The following is a 24,688-nucleotide window of genomic DNA, read 5'->3' on the forward strand; positions in this document are numbered from 1 at the left end:
TTCTAGCATCGCTTCTAATTTCTTACTTATTTTTGAGACAGGGTCTCACTATGTAGCTCTGGCTGTACTGGAAATCCGTGGACCAGGCTGGGCTTGAACTCACAAGAGATCCACCTGCCTCTACCTCCCAAGTGCTGGGATTACTGCACTGCCAGGTATGGTGGCACATGCCCATAATCCCAGCACTTAGGAGTTCAGGCAGGCTGATCTCTCTGAGCTTGAGGTAGCCTGGTCTATATAGCTAATTCCAACCTGGCCTACATAGTGACATACAGGACCTTGAGCATACTAGGCTAGCGCTCTACCCACTAAACTACATTCTCAGTCCATAGTGTTGCTATATAACAAGTCCTGCAGGTCTCAACCATAAGTCCCTCTTAGCCTTAATTACATGCATGTAGGCGCTGTTCCCAGTCACATTAAGGATTAGGGCTTCCACATAGGACTCGGCTAATATATACATTACTGAGTTGACTTAGACATTCCCTTGGACAATGCTGAGTTTCTAGACACTGGTCAGCACGAGGACCAGCCTTTCACCCATCATGGGAAACATTTTGTCAGAGGCTGTGGTTTTGGGGGAAAGGCCCTGTGGCAACATGTTTTATGGTCCGTGTATACTCCATGGTATATCTGCAGTCACTTCCCAGCGTGACTGTTAACGGTTAAGGGAAAGTCCACTTCTTTGGGTGGTGAATAGGTGAGTGACTGACTGTCGATTTATATTTTGACTTTTCGCTGATTTTATTTGTTTGTTTGTTTTTTAAGACAGGGTTTCTCTGTGTAGCCTTGGCTGTCCTGGAACTCACTCTGTAGACCAGGCTGGGCTAGAATTTCACAGAGATCCGCCTGCCTCTGCCTCCTGAGTGCTAGGTGTGCACCACCTGACATATTTTCTTTCTTGAGAGAGTTTCTCTGTGTAGCTTTGGAGCCTGTCCTGGATCTCACTCTGTAGACCAGGCTGGGCTTGAACTCACAGAGATCAGCCTGGCTCTGCCTCCCAAGTGCCACCGCCCGGCCCTGACACATTTTCTTAAAGATGTATTTATTTTTATTTTACATATTTTTATTTTGCATGTATGAGTGTTATGCCTACATGTATGTCCACGTATGCTGGGACATCTGCGTGGAGTCGGATTCTGATCAAAGCAGAACAGTCTCCACAGGAGCTCACTGCCGGAGCACTGGGAGGGTGGAGTCAGGGCGGAAGGGCGGGGTCGGGGAGGGAGGGCCGACACACATGCGCAGTCGCTCGCTCCACCCCCTCTGGTCGAGGCCTACGGTGGTGCCGGGGGTGGGGGGGTGGGGACCTGGGTGCGGGAGAGGACGCATTTTTTTTAGCAGTCGGTCGGACGTTAGGGTGCGTAGTGGGCCGGCTGCAGTTCCAGGGCGGTGGGCGTTGGTGTCCGGGTCTATGCAGCCCGGGGCTGTGACCTGTCAAGTGATTGCACAGGTCGGGAGCGAGCCGGGAGTGCCGGCGGTGCGAGCCCACGTGCAGCGTTTCCACCCCCAACACTCCCAGGCCGTGGTGGCTGGAAGTGCAAATAGCTTGTCCTCCGGGACGTCACAGCACATGACGCATGCGCTTGCTCCGCGCATGCTGAGGTGTGTTTTTTCCGTCTCAGGTAAGGCGGAAGCGGCGGCCAAGTAGAACCTTCAGTTGGAAGGTGGCAGCTTGTGTGTGGATAGCGACCAGTGTGAGCGGCCTTACCCTAGCCGGTATGCACTGTTGCAGTTCATTTCCCTTCCCTCCAGGACATTTTTGTTCATTACCCGGGCTTTTTAAAACTTGTGGCAAAGTAGACGTAGAATGTGAAATGTGCCTTTCAACTCGTTTGGGTTCACGGTTCCGTGATACCTTCCCTTTCGGTGCCTTAAAACCTAGTTTTGTTTTAAAGGGGAAGGGCCTGGAAAAGCGGTCGCTGTTTGCAAACATTAAAATACAACGCCCGAGAGAGAATGCACCACCACCAAGTATACTACTCAGTGAATTCACTGGACAGTTATACTGGGCCAGTCGTTCAGAATCGAACCCTTCTACGTATCTCATCCTCTGTGTCCTGCAGCTTGATACTCCTTACCCCCATCTTTCTAGGGCGAAACCACCCTCTTCCTCTGCCTTAGTGGCTCTCAACCTTCCTCATGCTGCGACCCTTTAATACAGTTCCTCATGCTGTGGTGACCCCCAACCATAAAGTTATTTCGTTGCTACTTCATAACCGTAATTTTGCTACTGTTACGAATTGTAGTGTAAATACTGATATGCAGGATATCTGATACGCGACCCCAAAGAGGTCGTGACCTGCATGTTGAGAACTGCTTCTCTAGGCAATGTGTGTGTGACTTCAGATGTGGCACGGAGGCCATTGTGGGGCTTCCCCATTACTTCATTGCTCAGGAGTCGCAAGTTCAATTTATTTACTTGTTTGTTCGTTTGTTTATTAAGGCAGGAGCGATGGTGCTCCATTTGGTGCCCAGATGTTCTGCAAGGCTCTTCTGGGCGTCTCCAGGATGGAGGAGGACGTACACTCAGGGAGCCTCAGTGGGGCTGAAGTGGCTGGGTTGCCCTCGGGATACATACAGACCCTTGGCTTGCAGAGGGTACTCCTCGGTCCCTGGCAGCCCTGAGGTGATGCTAACCCCTGAGCGATACCCTGTGCAACGGCTGCCATTTTCTACTGTGTCTGAGGAGGACCTGGCTGCCTTTGAACGCATCATACCCGGCAGAGTTATCACAGATCCAGAGCAACTGGAAGCATGCAATGTGGACTGGCTGCGGGCCCTCCGGGGTGAGTCAGGACCTGGGCAGTGGGGAAAAAGATCGAAGGGCAGAGACCAGGAAGACAGTGTGGGTGGGGGAGTAGAGTTCACTGTGAGTATGCCTTCAACGCCTTGGAAGACACTGCCGAGGTCTTCAGAGAGTCAGATGGGCAGATTGAGAAGCGAAGCCGTCCGTGGCTGGAGTGAGGGCTTGAAACACTACTGCCTTCATCTGCACAGCTTCTCAGGCAGTTTTCACCAAAGGCATCCCTCTCAGTTCCAGAGGCCCAGGGTCCAAAATCAAGTGTGTTCTCTGCAGCCTCTGGGGGAGGGCCCTTCTGTCTCTCTGAGCTTCTGGTGACCCCAGGTGTTCCTGGGAGCATCCCTCTGGCTTCTCCTTCTGTTGCCTCAATCCTTTGTCCTCTTCTGTCTGTTTTTTAAAAAAGATTTATTAGCTGGGCAGTGGTGGCTCACACCTTTTTTTTTTTTAAGATTTTTATTTACTTATTATGTATACAGTGTTCTACCTGCATGCTGGAAGAGGGCGCCAGATCACATTACAGATGAGCCATCATGTGGTTGCTGGGAATTGAACTCAGGACTGCTCTTAACCACTGAGATATCTCTCCAGCCCGGCTCACACCTTTAATCCCAGCATAGAGGCAGAGGCAGGTGGATCTTGGAGTTCAAGGCCAGCCTGGTCTACAGAGTGAGTTCTGGGAGAGCCAGGGCTACACAGAGAAACGCTGTCCAGGTGTGGGTTCTGGGAACCAAATTCTAGTCTTCTGTACTGTTCTTAACTCCTCAGCCATCTCCAGCACTCAACGTTAGATCTTAATTATCCTGTCAAGAGCCTATTTCTGTATTGGCCTGGAGAGATGGCTCAGCAGTTAAGAGCACTGGCTGCTCTTGAGAGGACCGGGGTTCAATTTTCAGCACCCACATGGCAGCTTACAACGGTCTGTAACTCCAGTTGCAGAGGATCTGACACCTTCACACAGTCATACCGGCAGGCAAAACACCAACACACATGAAATAAAAATAAATACATTAAAAAAATTTTTTTAAAAGAGCTTGTTTCTCTATCAAGCCATTCGTATAGGGTTTAGGTTAAGAGTCCATCTTTGTGGGGATCCATGTGTCTCTATAGAGAGGGTGCTTGAATGGTGATCTTGCTGTTACCTGTTGCACAGTTGGTGCTATGAGCCTCCTCCTCCTGCACCTGTTTCCAGTGCTCAGTAGCCCAGGCCGAGCAGTAACTACATCTCATTTTCTCTTCTGAAGTGATTTTCATCCGACTTGAAAACACATCACGATATTCTTGCTCTAAAGAGAAGTACTCGGCAACCATATACAGAAAATAATGCATTTGACAGGAAATGGGGACACTTGGGTGCCAGGCATCCTGGCCCAATACTGCATGGATGGTCCTTTGCTGGAAAGACCTGATAAAAAGTGAGACATCACAGGTTCCAGGGGTTTGGAAAGAATTGTCTCTAGGTCTGTTGATGGGATAAAGAGGAACAACAGTACAGCTGTGTGGACATTGGAACCCTGGATCTCTGTTTCCTGGGTGGAAAGGAGCACAGGAGAGCCAGTCCTCTGGGAAAACGGAGTTTGGGTTTGTACAGATAGATGCAGCCATTGGGCTGAGTGACAGGCCAATCTGGAGTCCAGCGTTGGGGCCACTGGGTCCCAAGACTGTTAGTGGAGAAGAAGAGCCAGCTGAGGAGACTGAGAAACGAAGGGACAGCAGGGAGCCACAGGAGTGTGGTGCCGAGCCGGTGTGGAAAGGCTCAGTGAGGGGGCACAGATTGCTACGTGTGATTACTGATTGAGGTAGATGCCATCAGTGAACTTGACTCAGAGCTGTGGGCCCCATCAGGGACCTTGGTGGAAGACAAAAGCTGGAGCTGACATCAGGCTGGAGGCAGGAGGCAGTTCTCTTGGGTGTTTGCTGGAATGGTCACTATCATCCAGGGGTTGGGGAAGTGAGGGCATTTTATAGGAGCCCAGGCCGGAGGAGGTTTGTTTTCCTTTTTCTGTTGTAAGATGAGAGCATTTTAGCTGGTTTATAGAGCTGATGGGGATGATGGGGGAAGGTGGGTCGAAAGGCAGGAGAAGAAAGGCAGTGTGCAGCAGGGAGCAGGAGTGGTGAACCGTTCACGAGTGAGCTGCACTGGTGTGGGACTCCGTGTGGCAAGCGGGTTACCTGCCATGGATGGAGGAAGTGTCGTTGTTAGTGGGTGTAGAGGCAAGGTAAATAGAAGTGTGGAGGGGAGTTGGCAGCCATGGACATGCGTAAACTATGGACATGACTGTGTTTCTTCTTTATTAAAATAGGCAGCAAGTCAGATTTCGATCTGTTGAAGGGTTCTTAGGGGCGGGGGAGAGAGGAATGAGGAAGTATTAGATAGAAATAGACCTAGCCAATGAGAAAGACAGAGACACAGGATAGCTTCGGGAGGGCCCTGGGTCAATATCCAGCCACCTCGAGGTTTATTCTGATGGATTTTTTTATACATTGCCAAGGGGAGAGGCAAAAGACCTCCCCCTTTCAAGATCAAAGCACAACGTACAGCCAAGGGTAGACCCTTCAAAACACCTGGTAACCACACCTGTGGCCAAGTCATCCCATTATGCAGCCCTGTTGGGTAAAGCAAGCTCAGATTCTCTGATCTTGAGTAAGGTCTTACTAGGGAGCCTCTGTGGGCCACCATAGATTTGTTCCCAGTATGAGTGGATACTAAAGTCCTAATGAGCTCATCACCAGGAAAATGCTAGGGAGCAACAGGAGCATTGGGCAGCCAGGCTTGAGATGGGTGAGTGGTGAGATGGAATGGTCCTTTGGCGATGTCCTAGTTAGGGTTTCTATTGCTGCCATGAAACACCATGACCTAAGAAACTTGGGGAGGAAAGAGTTTGTTTGGCTTACACTTCCATATCACTGATCATCGTTGAAGGAAGTCAGGACAGGAACTCAACACAGGGCAGGAAACAAGGCAGGAGCTGATGCAGAGGCCATATAGAGGTGCTGCTTACTGGCTTACTTCCATGGCATGGCTCAGCCTGTTTTCTTATAGAACCCAGGGCCACCAGCCCAGGAATGGTACCACCCACCATGGGCTAGGCCTTCCCCCATCAATCACTAATTAAGAAAATGCCTTATAGCTAGATCTTATTATGGAGGCATTTTCTCAATTGAGGTTCCCTTCTTTCAAATGACTCTAGCTTGTGTCAAGTTAACATAAACTAGCAATTAGCCAGGACAGGTGGATTATCAGGGAGAGGACCTGGAGAGACTAGGGCAAGGAGGATACCTACACACTCTTTTTTTCTTTTCTTTTCTTCTTTATTTTTTCTTTTTTGAGACAAGTGTTTTTCTGTGTAGCCCTGGCTGAACTGGAACTCACTCTGTAGACCAGGGTGGCCTTGAACTCAGAGATCTACCTGCCTCTGCCTCCCGAGTGCTGGGATCAGAGGTCTGCATCACCTTCGCCTGTCAAAGGGAAGGATTGTGCCTGAGCCACATCCCTCCATGTGCTCTGACGAGTCTTATTCTTGTCACAGGCTGTAGTAAAGTGTTGCTGAGGCCCCAGACCTCCGAGGAAGTGTCCCGGATCCTCAGGTAAGAGGAAATATCCTGCATTCTTAGGTGAGGAGATGTCTTCAGTCAGTGCTTTACGACACCGTGGGCCACATTCATACCTGTCCAGTAGAAGATCCCTGTAGTTTGCTTTTTTTGGGGTTCACTGGGTGCTTATGGGCAAGGGAATCCCTTTCCCCAGATCCCTATCTGCAAGAGTACCGGCTGGAGGATGCCTCACAGGCACAGCCCAAGGGCTGGTGGGCCAGGCTCGGAACTCAGCCTACAGCAGTGGGATTAGAGGGGGCAAGGGTGGTAGAGGTACAGATGGTTTCACTGACTCTTACAAGCCATGAGAGGGCTCTGAAGGTGTTAGAATTAGGCCACATAGACCTCCTCCCCATGCCCCAGAGACCATGTCAGCCTCCTTTTCTCTGTCTACAACTTGGGGTGGGCTGTCCCTTAAATTCTTCACAGGGTATTGGGGGAAGAGGCCTGTAGCAGGAAGGCCCAGAAAGGAGATCAGGTTTGGGAGACAGGTGTCAGCTCGGTAGCCCGTCCTTTGGCGATGGGATGGCTGTATGGGCAAGGGGATGCTGGCTGGCTTGATGTATATACTGTGTGTGTCCCAGGCACTGCCATAAGAGGAACTTGGCTGTGAACCCACAGGGGGGGAACACTGGCATGGTGGGGGGCAGTGTCCCCGTCTTCGATGAAGTCATCCTGTCCACTGCCCTCATGAATCAGGTCATCAGCTTTCATGATGTATCTGGTAAGCTTGTGTGTCTGTGTGCCCCGAACTCCTCTGACCTTCCTAGTGCCTGATGAGGTTGTCTTTCCTCCTTAGGCTGGGACTGTGCTTAGGCTAGCAAATGTGTTGATCCGTGTGTGTGGTGTGTGTGTGTGTGTGGTGTGTGTGGTGTGTGTGGTGTGTGTGGTGTGTGTGGTGTGTGTGGTGTGTGTGTGGTGTATATGGTCTGTGTGTGTGTGTGTGTGTGTGTGGTGTTTATGGTGTGTGTGTGGTGTGTGTGTGGTGGGGGTGGGGGAGATGTGTGTGTGGTGTGTGTGTGTATGTGTGTGTGTGTGGTGCGTGATGTGTGTGTGGTGTGTATGTGTGTGTGTGTGGTGTGTGTGTGTGGTGTGTATGTGTGTGGTGTGCATGTGTGTATGTGGTGTGTGTGTGTATGTGTGTGTGTGTGTGGTGTGTATGGTGTGTGTGTGTGTGTGTGTGTAGTGCGTGATGTGTGTGTGGTGTGTGTGTGTGTGTGGTGTGTGTGTGTGGTGTGTGTATGTGTGGTGTATGTGTGGTGGGTATGTGTGTGGTGTGCATGTGTGTATGTGGTGTGTGTGTGTGAGGTCCTGGCTGGGACAGAACTGGCAGCTGCATCAGGGCCATCTTCTGTGTGCTGTAAGTCACTAGGTGGCTCACACTTGTGGACATGTCACACAAGTCCTATTTGTGACCAGACTTTGCCATGGCTGCTGGTGGTGGACAGGTGTGGCTGAGCAGTGATGTCTGTAAAGGGGCTTCATAGCCTTCTCCCACACTGAGGCTGGATTGTTGTTGGCCCCTGACAGCAGTGGTTTTCACCACCAAAAGTATTTAACAATGTAACTAGGGAGTCCAATGCTCCCCCAAGCTGAGGCCGCTGCTTGGTAACTATCTTTTCTTCCGCTCACTCCCCTTAGTTTTTGGCCTTTCTAATTTTTCTTGTTTGATATTGTAATTACAAAGGACCAAGTATTTTTTTTTTCCTGATTAGCAAGAAGACATCCATTCTCCTTGACTTCCGAGAACACTCCTTCTGGAAAGTTCTTACCTACAGAGGAATGTGGGGTTTCTCAGCAGTGAGCCTTTTCATACCCCTAGAAATGCAGACGTTGTTGGTAACTCAGTTGCTCTTTGTAGGAATTCTGGTCTGCCAGGCAGGCTGTGTGCTGGAGGAGCTGAGTCACTATGTGCAGGAGCGAGACTTCATCATGCCACTGGACTTGGGAGCGAAGGGCAGCTGCCACATTGGGGGCAACGTGGCAACCAATGCTGGGGGTCTGCGCTTTCTGCGATATGGCTCGCTTCGAGGGACTGTCCTGGGCCTGGAAGTGGTGAGCTGGGTTCAGACAGGGTGCAAGCCTGCCCTGGGCATGCCCTAGCTTCTGTCCGAGGCTGTTGTCTTGGCAGTGGTACAGGACATGGGGCTATGTTGGTGAGTGTGTATCTGTTCCAGGTTAGGGACCCTGCTGTAATGGTTACTGGCTCTAGGTGCCTCAGGGACATGTGGAGTCCAAATAAGGAGCCACCAGGGGACACTTCACTCAGGCAGCGACACTCTACTTGTGCCAGACTTCCAGGAATTGGAGAATGAGGAAGGTTAGCTAAGGCCAGCTTGGTATGGAAGTCACACCCCTGCCAGCTTAGCTCCCGGAGCCTTGAGGCTCCCTCCCTGAATCCTTGCTGTATTAGTTACTTTTTGTTGGGCTGGAATAAAGTAACTGACAACTAATGTAAGGGAGAGGGGTTTTGTTTTGACTCTCTTTGAGAGGATACAGTCGTATCACGGCCGGGAAAGGATGGCGGCAGGAACGTGAGGGAGTTTGTTACATTGTGTCAGGAAGCACAAAGCGATGAATTCTGGTGCTCTGCCCGTTTTAACCAAGCTGGGGGTGGTTGTTGCTGTCCCCATTCAAGGTGAGCTTTTCCACCTTAGTTAAATATTTCCGGAAACACCCACATAGACACCCACAGGTCCAGTGCTCCATGGTAATTTAAATTTAAAAATTGATCAACCTGTGTGTGTGTGTGGGGGGGGTGTGGGTGAGAGAGAGAGAGAGAGAGAGAGAGAGAGAGAGAGAGAGAGAGAGAGAGAGAGAGAGACCGAGACCTTGAATGTCTTCTATCCCTCTTCACCTTGTTTTCTGAGATAAAGTCTCTTAATGAACTTGGAGCTGGGATTATAGGCACAAATAAATGGTCATATGAGTCCAGCTCTCTCATTTGTTTGTTTGTTTATTGAGTCAGGATTTCTCTGTGTCGCCTTGGCTGGCCTGGAACTCACTTTGTAGACCAGGCTGACCTCGAACTCACAGAGATCCACCTGCTTCAGCCTCCTGAGTACTGGGATTAAAAACATGTGCCGCCATGCCTGGCTCTCCATATTTATTGTATATGTGCATGTGTGTCCATACCATGGCACATATGTGGAGGCCAGCTTGTGAGTTGCTTCTCTCTCTCTTTTTTTCTTTCTCTCTCTCTCTCTCTCTCTCTCTCTCTCTCTCTCTAATGCCGAATGCTGTTTATTGAAGGAGGGAGGAGGTCTTAAATACAGGCTTACAGCACAATGGGAGAACCCTGGAGGGCAGAAGTTCGCTACCGATGTTTTACAATCTTGCATCTAAGCTGTTAACGCCCATTATGCAGGATACACAGACAAGGAATTTCCCTTAAGCATTCTGGAGGGTGGAACCGGGAGGGAATTAGCATAGGGAGGATATCAAGGTCAAGGTAAGCAAGCAAGGCAACAGTTACCCAAAACAGGGGCCAGGGCCTACAGGTCCCCCTTTTACTAAAAAATGAGCTTCTGACTTAGGTTGCGTGCAACGTCAGCAGGTCACCTTACCCTTCATGGAGACACCTGCCCAGGCCACACAGGCGCTCTGTCTTAGGTTGGTGAGTGCTCCCAGGTATTACCCGTCTCTGAATACTCATTATCATACAGGCTCGATTGGGTGTGAGCTGCAGAGTTAACTGCTGCCAAAGATCTCAAAGTGGCGCTGGGCTTGCAATCTGTGTGTTCGACACAGAAAAGACCAACAGAAGTCCTAACCCACCCATATCCAGTAGGCTAAAGGGAACTGAGTCATTCCCTTCCTTAACGAGCCTTACTGCAAATTGGAGTCCTTGTAAGATGGTATCCCAAAAGCAAATGGAACTTGAGTTTATAAATTTATAATTTTCAAAGCCAATCGAAATGTATATAACTATTGTATTAAATTTATCATGCCCAATAGAATGAAACATTAACTAACTGTGGTAGCTACTTTTGCTGCCAGGGTCTCCACTGTGCTAGCTGTAGTAAGTGATTATGAAATGGTAATCCCAGAAACAGTAGCAGCGGTGGCTGCCTCTACTATAACAGCAACAATGGCAGCAACAATGTCAAATTCTCTACTAGAGTGTGTGGGCATCCACTGGCATGGATACAACTCCAGGAACACGTGGCTCTCTCTTTCTACCGTGTAGATTATGGGGATGGAACTGGGTTGCCAGGCTTAGTGGCAGGTGCCCTTACCCCCAACCCATCTCACAGGCTCTAGACCCAGCTTTTTACATGGGTGCTGAAAATTGGAACTCAGGTTCTCTGCTCGTGCAGCATTTTTACCCACCAAGTGATCCCCCCAGCTCCCGATTTTCTGTTGGTAAAGTGGACAATGAAGACTAACTTCCTTACCCACCTACTGGTGGGCCCTAAGGGCAGAGCTTCTGTCTTATTTACCCAGGTGTCGGGGCAACTATAAAACCATGCTTTCTCCAGTTAGTTCCAGTGTCCCAGTTGCTGTTTTCTGATTGGTTGCCGGCTACTACTACTACTGTTTTTCTGTACTTACTGTCGTGAAAGTTCAGTAAGCCTCTGGCTTGAAGTACTAGCCACCAAGTCTCAGGTAGAGCTGTACTATGGGAACCAGCAATGGATGTCTCTGTGACCTAGGGCCTCAGATGTGGGGGAACCTTCAGGCAGGGCTGTTCTCGGCTCTTCAGTCCTCCCAGCTGTGCTCCTCCTGTCTCCAGCTGTGCTCCTCCTATCTCCAGCTGTGCTCCTATCATTTCCAGCTGTGCTCCTCCTCCTGTCTCCAGCTGTGCTCCTCTTATCATCTCCAGCTGTACTCCTATCTCCAGCTGTGCTCCTCTTATCATCTCCAGCTGTGCTCCTCCTATCATCTCTAGCTGTGTTCCTCCTGTCGTCTCCAGCTGTGCTCCTCCTATCATCTCCAGCTGTGCTCCTCCTGTCTCCAGCTGTGCTCCTATCATCTCCAGCTGTGCTCCTTCTATCATCTCCAGCTGTGCTCCTCCTACTGTCTCCAGCTGTGCTCCTTCTATCATCTCCAGCTGTGCTCCTCCTACTGTCTCCAGCTGTGCTCCTCCTCCTATCTCCAACTATGCTCCTCCTCTTATCCCCAGCTGTGCTCCTCCTCCTATCTCCAGCTGTGCTTCTCCTATCTCCAGCTGTGCTCCTCCTATCTCCAGCTGTGCTCCTCCTCCTATCTCCAGCTGTGCTCCTCCTCCTATCTCCAGCTGTGCTCCTCCTATCTCCAGCTGTGCTCCTCCTATCCCCAGCTGTGCTCCTCCTATCTCCAGCTGTGCTCCTATCATCTCCAGCTGTACTCCTCCTCCTATCTCCAGCTGTGCTCTTATCTCCAGCTGTGCTCCTCCTATCTCCAGCTGTGCTTCTCCTCCTATCTCCAGCTGTGCTCCTCCTTCCCCTTTCCTGGGCTTCCTGCCTCTGAGGTGTGTTCCCCGCCCCCAGCTCTGGAGGTTTCTTGCCTCTCCCAGATGTGTTCCCTCCCTTTGCAGCCATGCTCCTGGCCCTCCTCATCTCTGTTCCCTAGCCGCGCCCCTCACTGGACCAGCTCTGCTTCCCCCTCTCCCTCCAGCTGTGATCCCTGCCCTCCGCAGATGTGTCCCCTGTGTATTCTTGACTTTCTTGGCTGACGATGAGGTTGGGAGCGTGTTGCTCTAACTGGGGAGAAAAGTCATCCCTTCAGTCTGATTAATCCACCGCAAGTTCTGTTCCTCCCCAGCCTTCATCCTGAAGTAAATGGGGGTGGGGTGGGTGGAGTGGCCGAGGGTTTATGGCTGGCTGCTTTTTTTTGGGGGGGGGCGGGTTGGAGTTGGGTCAGCGTCTCCAGAGAAGGGAAGGGTGGCTGATGCAGGAAGGCCTCTTTCTTCTTGCCAGGTGCTTGCTGATGGGACCATCCTGAACTGCCTGACCTCCCTGAGGAAGGACAACACGGGCTATGACCTGAAGCAGCTGTTCATTGGGTCAGAGGGCACCTTGGGAATCATCACTGCTGTGTCCATCTTGTGCCCACCCAGGCCTAAGGCTGTGAATGTGGCTTTCCTCGGTAGGTCCCCTCATCCTGCTTCTGAGCCCACCAGCGGAGAGTGGGCAGCCGCTCTGGACACGGTGGTGTGAACTTGGAATGAGAGGCGCCCGTTGCCCCTTGCCTCTCGGCTTCCTGTCTGGAGATCTGGGTCCTGGCCCTCCAGTTGTCCAGAGTGTAGCCTGAAACAGAAGTGATGACAACGTGTTTCTTGTCAGAACACACTTCACTCTAACAAAATGGAAGCTCTTTTCTTCTTTGTCCCACCATGCTTGGATTTAAGAAGTGTGTCATGTGATTCTGAGAGAAACGGGTATAGTGGAAATTGCTGTGGGGCCATTGGTCTCTCTCCCCCTCGCTGTAGCTCACCACAGTTGGCTATAGCATCTCCATACAAAGGGCTCTCACACCATTGGACTTCCTTTTCCCAGCTTCTGTCTAGGGCCTGCCTCTGCTGAGGGTGGTTCGTGTTTTTCTCCTTTACCCCTTTCGGATTTTTTTTTTTTTTTTGGTTTTTCGAGACAGGGTTTCTCTGTGTAGCTTTGCGCCTTTCCGGGGACTCACTTGGTAGCCGAGGCTGGCCTCGAACTCACAGAGATCTGCCTGGCTCTGCCTCCCGGTGCTGGGATTAAAGGCATGCGCCACCACAACCGGGGCCCTTTCGGATTGTTATCTAGCTTCTGTCTGCAGCTGACTCATTCAACTAAGCTGGAGTTCTGGAGGGCGATAGGCATGCTTGACTCACCAAATCCTGCCAGAGGAGGCTCTAGGTCTTTCTTGCGGTCTTTTCCCAGTTGTTTGTTCTTATTATGTCCTTTATCTATTTATTTAATTTGTGTGGATGTGTGTGCATATTCATGTGTGTGGGGCACACATTTCTGTGCATGCTTGTAGAGTCCAGAGGCCAACCTTGGGTGTTGTTCCACCTCTTTTTTTTTGAGACAAGATTTTTCATTGTCCTGATAATCACTGATTAGACTAAGCAGGCCGGCCAATGAGCCCCAGAGATCCATCTGTTTTCATTTGCTCAGTGCAGGAATTCCGTGTGTACGCCACCACGCCTGGCTTTTTTCTTTATTCCCTCCCTCCTCCCCCTTCCCTCCCTCCCTCCCTCCTCCCCCCTCCCCTCTCTCCCTTCCTCCCTCCTTCCCTCCCTCTCCCTTCCCCCCTCTTTCTCTCTCCCCCTTCTTCCTTCCTTCCTTCCTTCCTTCCTTCCTTCCTTCCTTCCTTTCTTTCTTTCTTTCTTTCTTTCTTTCTTTCTTTCACTTGTATGGTGTTTTAACTGCATGTATGTTGTTATGCCACCATGTGTGTTCAGTGCCAATGGAGGCCAGAAGAAGGAGTCAGATTTTCTGGAACTAGAGTTACAGATGCTTGTGAGCTACCGTGTGGGTGCTGGGAACCGAACCCAGGTCCTTTGGAAGAGCATCCAGTGCTCTTAACCTCTGAGCCATCTCTCTAGCCCCATGCTTGACTTTTCATGTGGGTGCTGAGGATGAGACTCAGGTCCTTCTGTTTGGACAGCCAGCACATTACCGAAGACTGGGTCATTTCCCCAGTGCCCAGGTAGTCTATCTTTTTAAAGTCTCTGTGACAACATTGTTGATGGGCCATTTCTTTAACTCTTCATCTGTCTGCTGCACCAGACATTTCTGTCTCTTGTTCTCTATAAATGCATCCAAGAGCATTTCTTGGATGCGGAGGACCTGGTTCCTCATAGCGTCTTGTCTGTGTGTTCTGAGCTACCATGGGTTGTAAGCACAGCCTTGTTTCTCAATTGTTTGGTTCCTAGAAGCCTAGGGTGAAGGTGGTTTCCTCTTGCAGGGTTTGTGTTGCTTTTGCTAGGTGGTCCTGGATCTTCTAAAGTACAGGAATTTCATCCCCTACTACATGGGTTCTGGACCATCTACCTGTGGATACAGTCCCTTGGTTCCTTTCTGCTTCCATACTTGGGGGCAGCTCCCCCGGGGCTGTGCTGTGGCCCCCCCAGCCCTGCAGAGATCTCAGGTGTCCATAGATGAGTGTTTGATGAACTTCCGAGACCAGCTTAGGCCTTCTTGCTGATGGGTGAGTGAAATGACCCACCTCTGATGGCTCTTGGCTCTGGACCCATGTTTACAGACTTTACCAGGATGTGCCTCTCTGATTCCTTTTGCCATTGTGAGTGCTCTGTGGCAGTTCTTAGGCATACTTTCAGATCTTGAGACCTTGAAGTGAACTTGTGGGCTGAACTGTGGAGTGTTCTCTAGAGCACCACACCCTTCATAGTCACTCCATTTGTCCACTTGTTGTGAGTTGGGTTGATGCTGCTGCTGAGAAGGGGGTGACCTGGCCAGGCGGTGGGTGAGGCCCCGGGTCCCGCTGTCCTTCCTTCTGTAGTGCCTGATGCACTGTGTCCTGTTGCAGGTTGCCCTGGGTTTGCTGAGGTTCTGCAGACGTTCAGCGCCTGCAAGGGGATGCTGGGTGAGATCCTGTCTGCATTTGAGTTCATGGATTCTGAATGCATGCAGTTGGTTGGACAGCACCTCCACCTGACCAACCCAGTACAAGGTACCGACCCCTGTGCAGTTGGGCAGTGCTGCCCTGCCGCTTTGACACCGTGGGGCATTTGGGGCAGTGGAATGTCCCAGGCGGGCAGGTGGGCAAGGAGCACTGTGTGGCCATGGTTCATTGTGCATAGGAAAGCTTTGCTGTCGTTAGCACTTGTATTCAGTCTGTAGAAGGATGAACTCGTTTTATCGTTCTGGAAGAAGCCTTAATGTTGTGTTTAAGGGGACAGTGCCCCTGAGTAAGTTAGTAATACACATTGAATTTTAAACAGCAAGTTCTTGTGGTGGAAATTATGGCCTTTAGCATGTAGTAGCCATGTCTAAGGCTATCATCTACCAACAGCTGGCCTTTCCCTGGGGTTCTGGAGTTTTATAAGTGTTACGATGGGATATTTGATCGCACTGTGAAACTCTGAGACTGTGTTAATAAAATTAACCTTGGATCAGTGGGTGGAGCCAGTGACTAGCTGACCAGAATTAGCCCTAGAGAGTATGGAGAACCCAGGAAGATGGATAGAGAGGCACAGGAAGGAACAGGGAGGGACTTATAGGCTCGTGGGCCTTTTTGATTTGGGATAGGTGGAGAGACACTCTCTTACTGGGTCTCCAGCCAATTAGGAAGGTTAGCTGGTGCTTCTTGCCATCTCTAATCTAGCAGGTTTTCACCCCAGCATCTGACTCCCGAGTCTTTATTGGTAAATAGAAGAACTTAGATAAAAACAACATGTAAGAGTAGACAAGCCAGTTCTTAGAGCCGACAGTTGCCTTGCTGTGCCGGCCCTGTCCCACCTCAGGCTCTTGGGAGGTACCCAGCTGGACCCAGCCATGAGGCGAGAATGATCAGGGTGGGGCGTCACGCAGAGGGTCACCTTCGGTCTGTTTTCTCTTCCAGCAGAAAACTTACATTTAAACCATGTGAAATTTAGCCTGCCCGAGTGCTTCCTGTCCATAGGCCACCTTTAGCATCTGGGAAGAGTTGTCTTTGCCACGTGACCTAGAGTGAAGTGGTTCTAACTCTGAACCTGGCAGGTGGGACCAAGGCTTACATTGCATCTCCTGCTCCCTTGCAGAGAGTCCATTCTATGTCCTTGTTGAGACGTCGGGCTCTAGTGCAGGACATGATGCTGAGAAGCTGACCAACGTCCTGGAGAAGGTGCTGAACTCTGGCCTGGTGAGCGACGGCACTATGGCCACCGACCAGAGGAAAGTCCAGGTGATGTAACACTGCTTTCCACCTTCCCTCCCTCCTAGTCACATAGCCAGGACCTTAGCTGTCCAGCAGCAATGTAATGGTGTAGTCAAGCTACAACTGGGTTCCAGGTATAGACAGAAAACCTCTTTGTAGTGAAAAATGTATTCCTGCTATCTAGATCATTGTCACTAACATAGCAAAATATCCCCACACATCTTCCCACCTACAGCCTGCAGGGTGAGTCGATCTACGTCACTGACTGTGTGCTGGCTGTAAGTTGGCTACAGCTCCTCACAGACTTGTCTAGAGTGTGGAGAGGCAGGAAGAACTGAAAGGGCCGTGGAAAGCAAGCCTGAAGGCCCAACAAGTCCTGGGGAATAGGGTGCCTAAGGAACAGGCCTTATGTAGGAGTAATTTTCCTGTCTCAACTGCTGGTTCCAAAATAAATGCACTGAGACTTAATATTAATATAAATGCTTGGCCAATAGCCCAGGCTTATTACTAACTCTTACTTTTTTTTTGATTTTTCAAGACAGGGTTTCTCTGTGAAATAGCCTTGGCTGTCCTGGATCTCGCTGTGTAAACCAGGCTGGCCTCGAACTCACAGAGATCTGCCTGCCTCTGCCTCCCAAGTGCTGGGATTTAAAGGCGTGTGCCACCACCACCCAGCTACTAACTCCTACATTTTAAATTAACCCATATTCCTTATTTATGCCCTGCCACCCAGCAGTACCTTTATTAGCATGGCATGTTCATCTCCTGATCCCTCTGTATCTGCTGGGAACTCCAGACTCTGCCCTTCTTCATCCCACCATTCTGTTTGGCTTTCCTGTCTAACTTTATCCTGTTCAGCTATTGGGCAGTCACCTTGTTTATTAAACCAGTCACAGCGACATATATTCACACAGTGTAAAGGAATATCCCACAGCAGCCTCACTATATTGTCAGGAAGCCATTTGGTCTCCTGGAGTGGGGACAAAGGAAGAGGAGGCATATCTGTTTGGGAGCTGCTCATCACCTAAACTGGGAGTTTTATTTTCCTGGTGTCTGGCTCTGGTCCTGCTGTCTGCAGTATGGTGAGTTGCCAGCAGAGGGCAGAGAGGCTGCAGGGAGCAGCCAGCGTTGGTCCTTGAAGAGAGAAAAAAGGAAGGCACCTAGGGAGTGTGACACCCCCCCCCCCCCAGTCCTTGAGCTTTGACCTCTAGGTTCAGCCTGTTATATATTCTATTGTATTTTTAAAGCTTCTTCTTTATAGTTATGCTTGTTTTGTTAGTTGGTTGGCTTTTAGATTTTGTTGTTGTTGTTGAGAAAGATTCTCATAGCTTCAGCTGGCCTTGAACTTGCTGTATAACTGAGGGTATCCTTGAACTTCTGATCCTCCATCCTCTACTCCACAAGTGCTTAGATGTGCTCTCCCATGCCTAGTTTAGGTGGTTCTGGTGACCCACCCTAAGGCTTCTTGTTGCTAGGTAAGAACCCTACGAGCTGAGCTACATACTAGCCCCACCATCCATGTTTCTTGAAGTGTAAGTGATTGCAGTACTTCATATCAAAGGTGTTGGGGGGTGGGGCTGTGGCAACCCTTGTGACCAATTTGATTCCATGAGGCCGCCTTTCTGCCACAGATTGATTTTTGGGCTGCTGGTGATGAAAATGGTACTTTCCACCCGATTTCGGCCTTAACTTCCTCCTTTATCCTGATGTGGTACTTTTATGTTCCTGATGGCAGAGCTGCTCACTCTTGAGTCCTCAAGGTTCCCATGTCCCCATCATGTCTCTGCTGGTCCCCTCCGGGGTTTCCTAGGAAAGGTCTGGGAGAGCCTGGGGTATCTCAGCATCCTGCTGTATACTGAACTGGTGTTGGACTTGGATTTGAGTTTAGAACGACCCTTTTCTGGAGTCTGATCCTTGAATGTCTTTATCTGGTGCAAGGATGGTTTTGAAGATGTTTCTGCTGATTTCTCATGTTGAATGAGGCCCTGGGGAGTCCTGAGTTGCCCTGCTCTCTGGTCCTTGTTTTTTTTCCTCCAGAAGCCCTGAGTTGTCTTTTTAAATTTATTATTGTGTGCGTGTGCATGTGTGTGTGCATGTGTGTACTCATGTTATGGCATGTGTATAGAGGTCAGGGGACAACTTTGTAGATTCATTTTTCTTCTTTCACCACGTGGATTCTGGGTATTGAACTCAGGTTGCCAAGCTTACACAGCAAATGCCTTTACCTGCTGAGCCATCTCTCTGGCCCTTTTTCCTTTTTAAAAAGTTATTATTGTGTGTGGGGGAGGTGGGGGGGTAATATGCTTCAGCAAACGTGTTGAGGTCAGGACAACTTTTGGGAGTTGGTTCTCTTCTCTTACCTTAGATTCTAAGGACTGAATGAGGCCATCAGACTTGCCACAGCAAATGCTTTAACCCACGGAGCTGGCCCAGCGGTGGGTTTCCTGACATGTCCTAAGAAGGTGGGCCCTGTGTGGATCCAGAGACATCCGGAGTGTCATGGTTTTGAGGAGGCTGTCACATGACTTTCCCAGGAAGACATAGACATGCATTTACTCCAGATAGGAGCCTAAAGGAAGAGTCAAGTCTAGCTGGCGACATAAAGGAATTTGTTAGGGTTATTTAGCGGCGCATGTCTGACTTGTGGGAAGCAAATGCCTCAGAAAGTCTGAACCTCTTGCCTAACTAAGCTTCTGCCTGCACAAGTCGAGTTCTGCCTAGTGTTGAAGGGTCAGGTGGCCATTAGCTCAGATAACCTTAGGACCAAAGAAGAGTCTGGGAAAGTTAAGATGATTCACGCCTTTGCTTTTCAAGATTTATTCTTTTGTATTTTACATGTAGGAGTGTTTCGCCTGCTTGTGTGTATGTGCACTGCACACCTTGTACCTGTAGAGGGTGCCAGATCTCCTGGAACCTACAGACAGTTGTGAGCCGCCCCCATGTGGGTGGTTGAAAAGAACCTGGGTCCTCCACGGGAGCACCAAGTGCTCTGAACCAGCACCAAGTGCTCTGAACCAGCACCAAGTGCTCTGAACCAGCGCCAAGTGCTCTGAACCAGCACTAAGTGCTCTGAACCAGCACCAAGTGCTCTGAACCACTGACTCATCTCTCCAGCCTCTGTCCTTGCTCTTATGAAAGATTGTATCGTTCTTCGTTGTGACATTGTTAGACATACAAACTGTGTCTGACGCATATCTCTTCCCTGCCACCAACCTCAGTACTTCCTTCCTTCTTCCCATGGGCCCCCTTGCTTGTCCCAAAGAGCTTCTCTTCTGCTTTCATGCCACATGCATATACAAGTGTGCATCCAGTTAAATACAGATGCTACATGTGAGAGAAACTGGCCTTTTAAAGGGCAGCCTGTTTACTGCAGCCTGGCACATAATAGCTAAATCATGGCTGTGGTAGGAGGGCTGATCTCACACTACAGAGGCCTCTGACTCCTTATACAGACTGTTCCAGTCCTCACCCTGCTGGAGGCTCACACCACATACCAGGCTCTGTGTATCCCTTAAGTCTCCCAACACATGTGGGATGTCTCTGTGACTTGTGAGAACTAGGTATTCCACTGGTTGGACTTCAGCAGTGACCTGGTGGCTGTGCCCAGCAAAGTTCACACCAGTGCAGTGACTGCCCAGTCAGCCCTGCCTTGAGCGGAGCCCTGGAGGGAGGCAGTTCACACCAGTGCAGAGACTGCCCAGTCAGCTCTGCCTTGAGCAGAGCCCTGGAGGGAGGCAGTTCACACCAGTGCAGAGACTGCCCAGTCAGCCCTGCCTTGAGCAGAGCCCTGGAGGGAGACAGTTCACACCAGTGCAGAGACTGCCCAGTCAGCTCTGCCTTGAGCGGAGCCCTGGAGGGAGGCAGCACAGGTGAGGGTAATAGCTGATGAGATGGGAAGGTAGGAAGATATCCCCCGGGGGCCATTTGTGGGAGAGGAGCAGAGTTAGGGCACAGGGACAGGCTAGGGACACCAGGCCTGGTGGCTGTCAGGACAAGCAGGAGGCACCACAGTACAGTGTCTACCATGTTCCTCCCAGAGCTGGATGTGCCTGTGGTGGGGATTGACGAGTAGGTCATATGGCAATCAGTGCAGAGTGACCTAGATGGCTGTAAAAGTTGAGAAAAACAAAGCAAAACAAACCAACCCATCAAACAAAGAGCTGGGCGGTGGTGGTGCACACGCCTTTAATCCCAGCACTTGGGAGGCAGAGGCCAGCGGATTTCTGAGTTTGAGATCCATCTGGTCTACAGAGCGAGTTTTAAGACACAGAAAGAAACCCCGTCTCTAAAAATCACCCCCCACACACACACACAGAGGCAAAAAAAAATTGAGAGAATTGGGGAGATTTGGGTTTTGACTGTAGCCTGAAGGGTGGTGAGGGGCTCTGGTTTATTGTTAGTCAGGGTTAAACGTGGCATGAGGTGACAGAGAGAGAAGGAGGGGCCATGGAGACAACTCAGTCAGCAGATGACTCCCCGTGCAGGTGTGATGACCGGAGTTTGATCTCTGGAACTCCTGTCAAAAGCTGGGCATGGTGGGATGTGCTTCTAATCAGAGTACCGGGGAGGTGGAGATTAGCCAATCCCGGTGGCTTATTGGCTAGCTAGCCTAGCCTGTTCCTTGAGTTCCAGGCTGTTCAGAGACCCCTGAGGAACATTTGAGGATGCTATCTGAGGAACAGTACTCAAGGTTATCCTCACACCTTCACATGTAGTATGTGTAAACACACACACACACACACACACACACACACACACACACACACACCCAGCATGTGGTAGGGGAAGTCCCTGTCTTTTAGATGTTTTACTTGGTATGTTCCCTGAAATGATGGGGTCTCTGCAGGGACTGGCACAGGGGTGGAGGTCCTGGTGTGACAGGGTGGTGGGCGGTGGCTGACTCTGCAGAGGGCAGATAGGTCTCTGTCCTTGTGGGCTTCAGTGTACGAAAGCCACGCAATGATGGAACAGTTCTGAACGAACAGCTTGCCCCAGGCTCCCTTCTGCTCTGCTTTGGTTTCCCCATTCTAGCTTCCACTAGTCCCTCCAAGAGCCCAGGCCTTTGCACGCCCAGGCCTTTGCACACCCAGCCCCTCTGCCTACATCTGTGAAGACCTGGATTGAAGCCACACCTTTTCAGTGACCCTGGCCCCGGAGCCCTGATGAGGTGTGCTCTGTTTCCTTTCATGGTCCTAGATGCTGTGGGCTCTTCGGGAGAGGATCACAGAGGCACTCAGTCATGACGGCTACGTGTTCAAGTATGACATATCCCTCCCCGTGGAGCGGCTCTATGACCTCGTGATCGACCTCCGCACCCGCCTCGGCACTCGTGCCAAGCATGTGGTGGGATACGGGCACTTGGGTGAGCAGTGTGGTCCTGGCCCTGTTAGCTGCACAGTCACACCATGGTGAACTGAGTTAAACATATTACACATAGTCTCACAGCCACTAAAATACGTTGCTGTCGCATTCAGGAAGGAGCTGAATGCTTGCCCTTGAATCAGTTCCACCAAGAACAAGCCCAAGTTTGAATTCTCTACCTCTCTTGTGTCTCGTCTGTGGTCTGTCTGTGGTGTGTTTACCTATGCCTGCCTGATGTCTGACTGTGAATTTGACTATGTTCCTATTGCTGTCTCTGTCTCTGTCTGTCTGTCTCTAACAAAGAACTTTATGTTTACTGAGCAGCCCAGTAAAGGTCACACGGGGAATGAATGAGGGATAATTTACAACAATCTTTAACAGAATTTCCCAATCGATTACGTTATTTACTCCAGCCTCCCCCAACTGGCCCCAGAGTACCCAGTCAAACAAACAGCATTGTGAACGTACACTATCAAGTTCTCTCCACGTTGCCTCCAACATTTATGCCAGAGATTTGTTATCTAGGGCTGTTTCTCAGCCTGTTGGCTGTTTTCAGCAAATGATTGCCATCACGTACATATATACAGATAACGTGTTACCCTCTGAGTCAGGGGCATGGAAGAGTAGTTTAAGATTATACCTATGCATTAGTTTAGGTTGTAAAAGCTGATTACATGGGGAAAGTCCAAGTCACCTAAGGCTGGTTGTTACATTGTTTTCTTAGGGGCAGGTTGGTTACACAAACAGGCTGAGTACTTGGCAGGGTATCAGGTCAATTGTGCCGTCTTATATTCACTCGGCTGTGAGACCCAGCAAAAGTTCCAGTTTCTTAGAATGTAAGAGAGATTTTTCTTAAACCAGTGTCACTCCAGTGACCTCCATAGCTGACTTGTCAGCTAGCTGAGTTCCGTGTTTGGTCCCAGCAAAGGGCGCAAGTCCTGGGTTGAGAAGATGCCATTGCTTTCTTTCTCTCTCTCTTTTCTTTGTTTTTGTTTTTGGTTCTTGAGACAAGGTATCACTCCGCAGCCCTGTCTGGCTTGGACTTCACTCTGTAGACCAACCAGGCTGGCCTCAAACTCACGGAGATCCACCTGTCTCTGCCTCCCGAGTGCTGGGATTGAGATGTGCACCTCCACACTCTGCATTTGTTTCTCTTATTCCAAGTGTTGTTTGAAAAGTCCTCTGCTGTGCAGCGGAGTGGTTCTCACCAGCCTGTCTCTTTAGTCCGAAGTCAGTTTGCCGTCATTTTGGGGAGGGTGGGAAAGTGATGCTTTAGGTCATGGTGTGGATTGACAGGAATGACTTGTTTATCCCTCCCAGTCTCTGACATCTTCAGTTTGTGGGAAATGTGCTGGGATTGGGGGGGGGGGGCGGGGGGAGCGGTGTGCCTGCGGACTTCCTGCTGCTTCCCACCTGGCTCTGAGCAGGGGCTCACTTGCCCCAAGTACTGTAAAATGGGGCTCAGCAGCTCCGATTCATAGTCACGGAGGGTTGACAGAATGGGCAAGGGTTGTGGCTCAGAACCAGGACGGGCAGGGTGCTGTCCCCTGGCCAGGGGGACAGTACATCTCGGGGGATGGGGGGTATTAGAAGTATGAGCTGACCTTTGGGGCAGCTTTCGGGGCCTGCCCAGCCTAACTGTTCCCGCGTTCCCCAGGGGATGGCAACCTTCACCTGAACGTGACGGCAGAGGCCTTCAGCCAGGAGCTGCTTGCCGCCCTGGAGCCCTATGTGTACGCCTGGACCGCGGAGCAGCGGGGCAGTGTCAGTGCCGAGCACGGCCTAGGCTTCAAGAAGAAGAACGTACTCGGCTACAGCAAGCCACCTGTGGCTGTGAAGCTTATGCAGCAGCTCAAGGCCCTGCTGGACCCCAAAGGCATCCTGAACCCCTATAAGACTCTGCCTGCTCAGGCCTAACTGGAGCTCTTCAACTTGTTGCTACAAGACCATGGGACCTTGGGCATGCAGGGTTGGGGGGGTCGTGAGGCCTCCCCTCTGATGACACCTGCAACAGACCAGGTTACTTACTGTCTCTCATTGGCTAGCCGGGAGCCAACTCTGAGGACCCTCTGGGCTGGGCTGCCTTTCTGTGGGGTGAGCAGAGCAGACAGAATTGTCTGACTCTTCTCTGGTCTCTTACCAGCTCACTGTGGACAGACTAAGTGGGGGGGGGGGTGGGGGGGTGGGCAGTTTTCCCACTCCCGAACAGGCCAAGTCTCAGCTGCTCCGTGGCGGCCGGTGGAGACCCACCCTGTTGCAACTCTGGGAAGAGTGCCATGTGATCTTGTTACCGGATGGATCTCTGTGTGGTGTGTGTCCTGGGAGGGCTACCGCAGAGTGGTCCAGCCCCAAACCAGTTACCACGATGACCCAGAGCACCACAACTTATTCACATGGGGCTGAGTGGAATCTGCTGCCACACCAAGCAGGTCTTGGATTGGTAACAGACCAGGACAGATCATCTTCCTTGCTTTTTTTTTTCTCTCCCTTTTTTTTTTGTTTTTTGTTTATTTGTTTGTTTAGCCCTGGCTGTCCTGAAACTTACTCTGTAGACCAGACTGACCTTTAACTCACAGACATCCCCCTGCCTGTGCCTCTGTCTCCTGAGTGCTATGAGGAAAGGCAAGTGCCACCACACCCAGCTTATGTTGTTCCTGAAGGCCTGTCTGGTTGGTAAGCAGGTGTGGTGGGCTGTGATTGTCTGCAGAGTTGACCTTTCTGGCTGTGGGACTGTTCCCAGACTCGAGTGAGAGAGGCAAGTTTCAGTCACGGGCATACCGTGTGGTCTACACACCGTCCTCTAGGACTCAGCCAGTCTTGTGACCTAGAGTCCAGGCTGCCTGGGAAGTTGAACACACCCATCTTCTTTTTTGCTGTTGTCAGATTCCAGAAAAGATTTAAATTATACCCTGCTGCTGCTGCTGCTAGAAAGTTCTTCACATAAAGTTCATTGTAAACTTCTGGCTCATCACATCCCTCCTATTTGGTGCTTCCTGCGTTCCCAGTATGTCTTCACATGGGAATTAGGAAGTAAATGTGGCAGTAGTAGGTCTTTGAAGAGGGAGAGGCTGTAGCCACCCTGCCCACTAGCATGGTCCAAATAGGTAGAGCGAATGTGGAGTCCCAAAGCAGGGGTATGTCAAGCCCTTC

General features: G+C 50.5%; 1 protein-coding gene across 2 annotated transcripts; it reads left to right on the forward strand.

Annotated features, from left to right (window-relative positions):
- The first annotated feature begins 1,448 nt into the window (after positions 1–1,448).
- On the forward strand, positions 1,449–23,512 carry D2hgdh (D-2-hydroxyglutarate dehydrogenase). 2 transcript variants are annotated; one of them, XM_059278430.1, is made up of 10 exons: positions 1,449–1,719; positions 2,447–2,789; positions 6,331–6,388; positions 6,979–7,118; positions 8,256–8,449; positions 12,295–12,463; positions 14,849–14,992; positions 16,062–16,204; positions 21,374–21,539; positions 23,196–23,512. In XM_059278430.1, the coding sequence occupies exons 2-10, from the start codon at positions 2,456–2,458 to the stop codon at positions 23,453–23,455; spliced, it is 1,608 nt and encodes a 535-aa protein (XP_059134413.1). In that variant the 5' UTR covers positions 1,449–1,719; positions 2,447–2,455; the 3' UTR covers positions 23,456–23,512. The 2 variants fall into 2 exon arrangements, with proteins under 2 accessions (XP_059134413.1, XP_059134414.1); XM_059278431.1 differs by lacking the exons at positions 1,449–1,719; positions 2,447–2,789; positions 6,331–6,388; positions 6,979–7,118 and adding an exon at positions 7,902–8,002.
- The last annotated feature ends 1,176 nt before the right edge of the window (positions 23,513–24,688 follow it).

This window comes from Peromyscus eremicus, chromosome 13, assembly GCF_949786415.1.
Source record: "Peromyscus eremicus chromosome 13, PerEre_H2_v1, whole genome shotgun sequence".
NCBI classification, from domain to species: Eukaryota; Metazoa; Chordata; class Mammalia; order Rodentia; family Cricetidae; genus Peromyscus; species Peromyscus eremicus.

What these genes read in the sequence shown, in the direction of transcription:
- D2hgdh (XM_059278430.1), top strand. Translation starts at nt 2,456, where the DNA reads ATGGTGCTCCATTTGGTGCCCAGATGTTCTGCAAGGCTCTTCTGGGCG. An exon ending in CAGCTTTCATGATGTATCTG is followed by an intron (nt 7,119 to 8,255) that starts GTAAGCTTGTGT and finishes TGCTCTTTGTAG; the next exon opens with GAATTCTGGTCTGCCAGGCA. An exon ending in GGTGGGATACGGGCACTTGG is followed by an intron (nt 21,540 to 23,195) that starts GTGAGCAGTGTG and finishes CGCGTTCCCCAG; the next exon opens with GGGATGGCAACCTTCACCTG.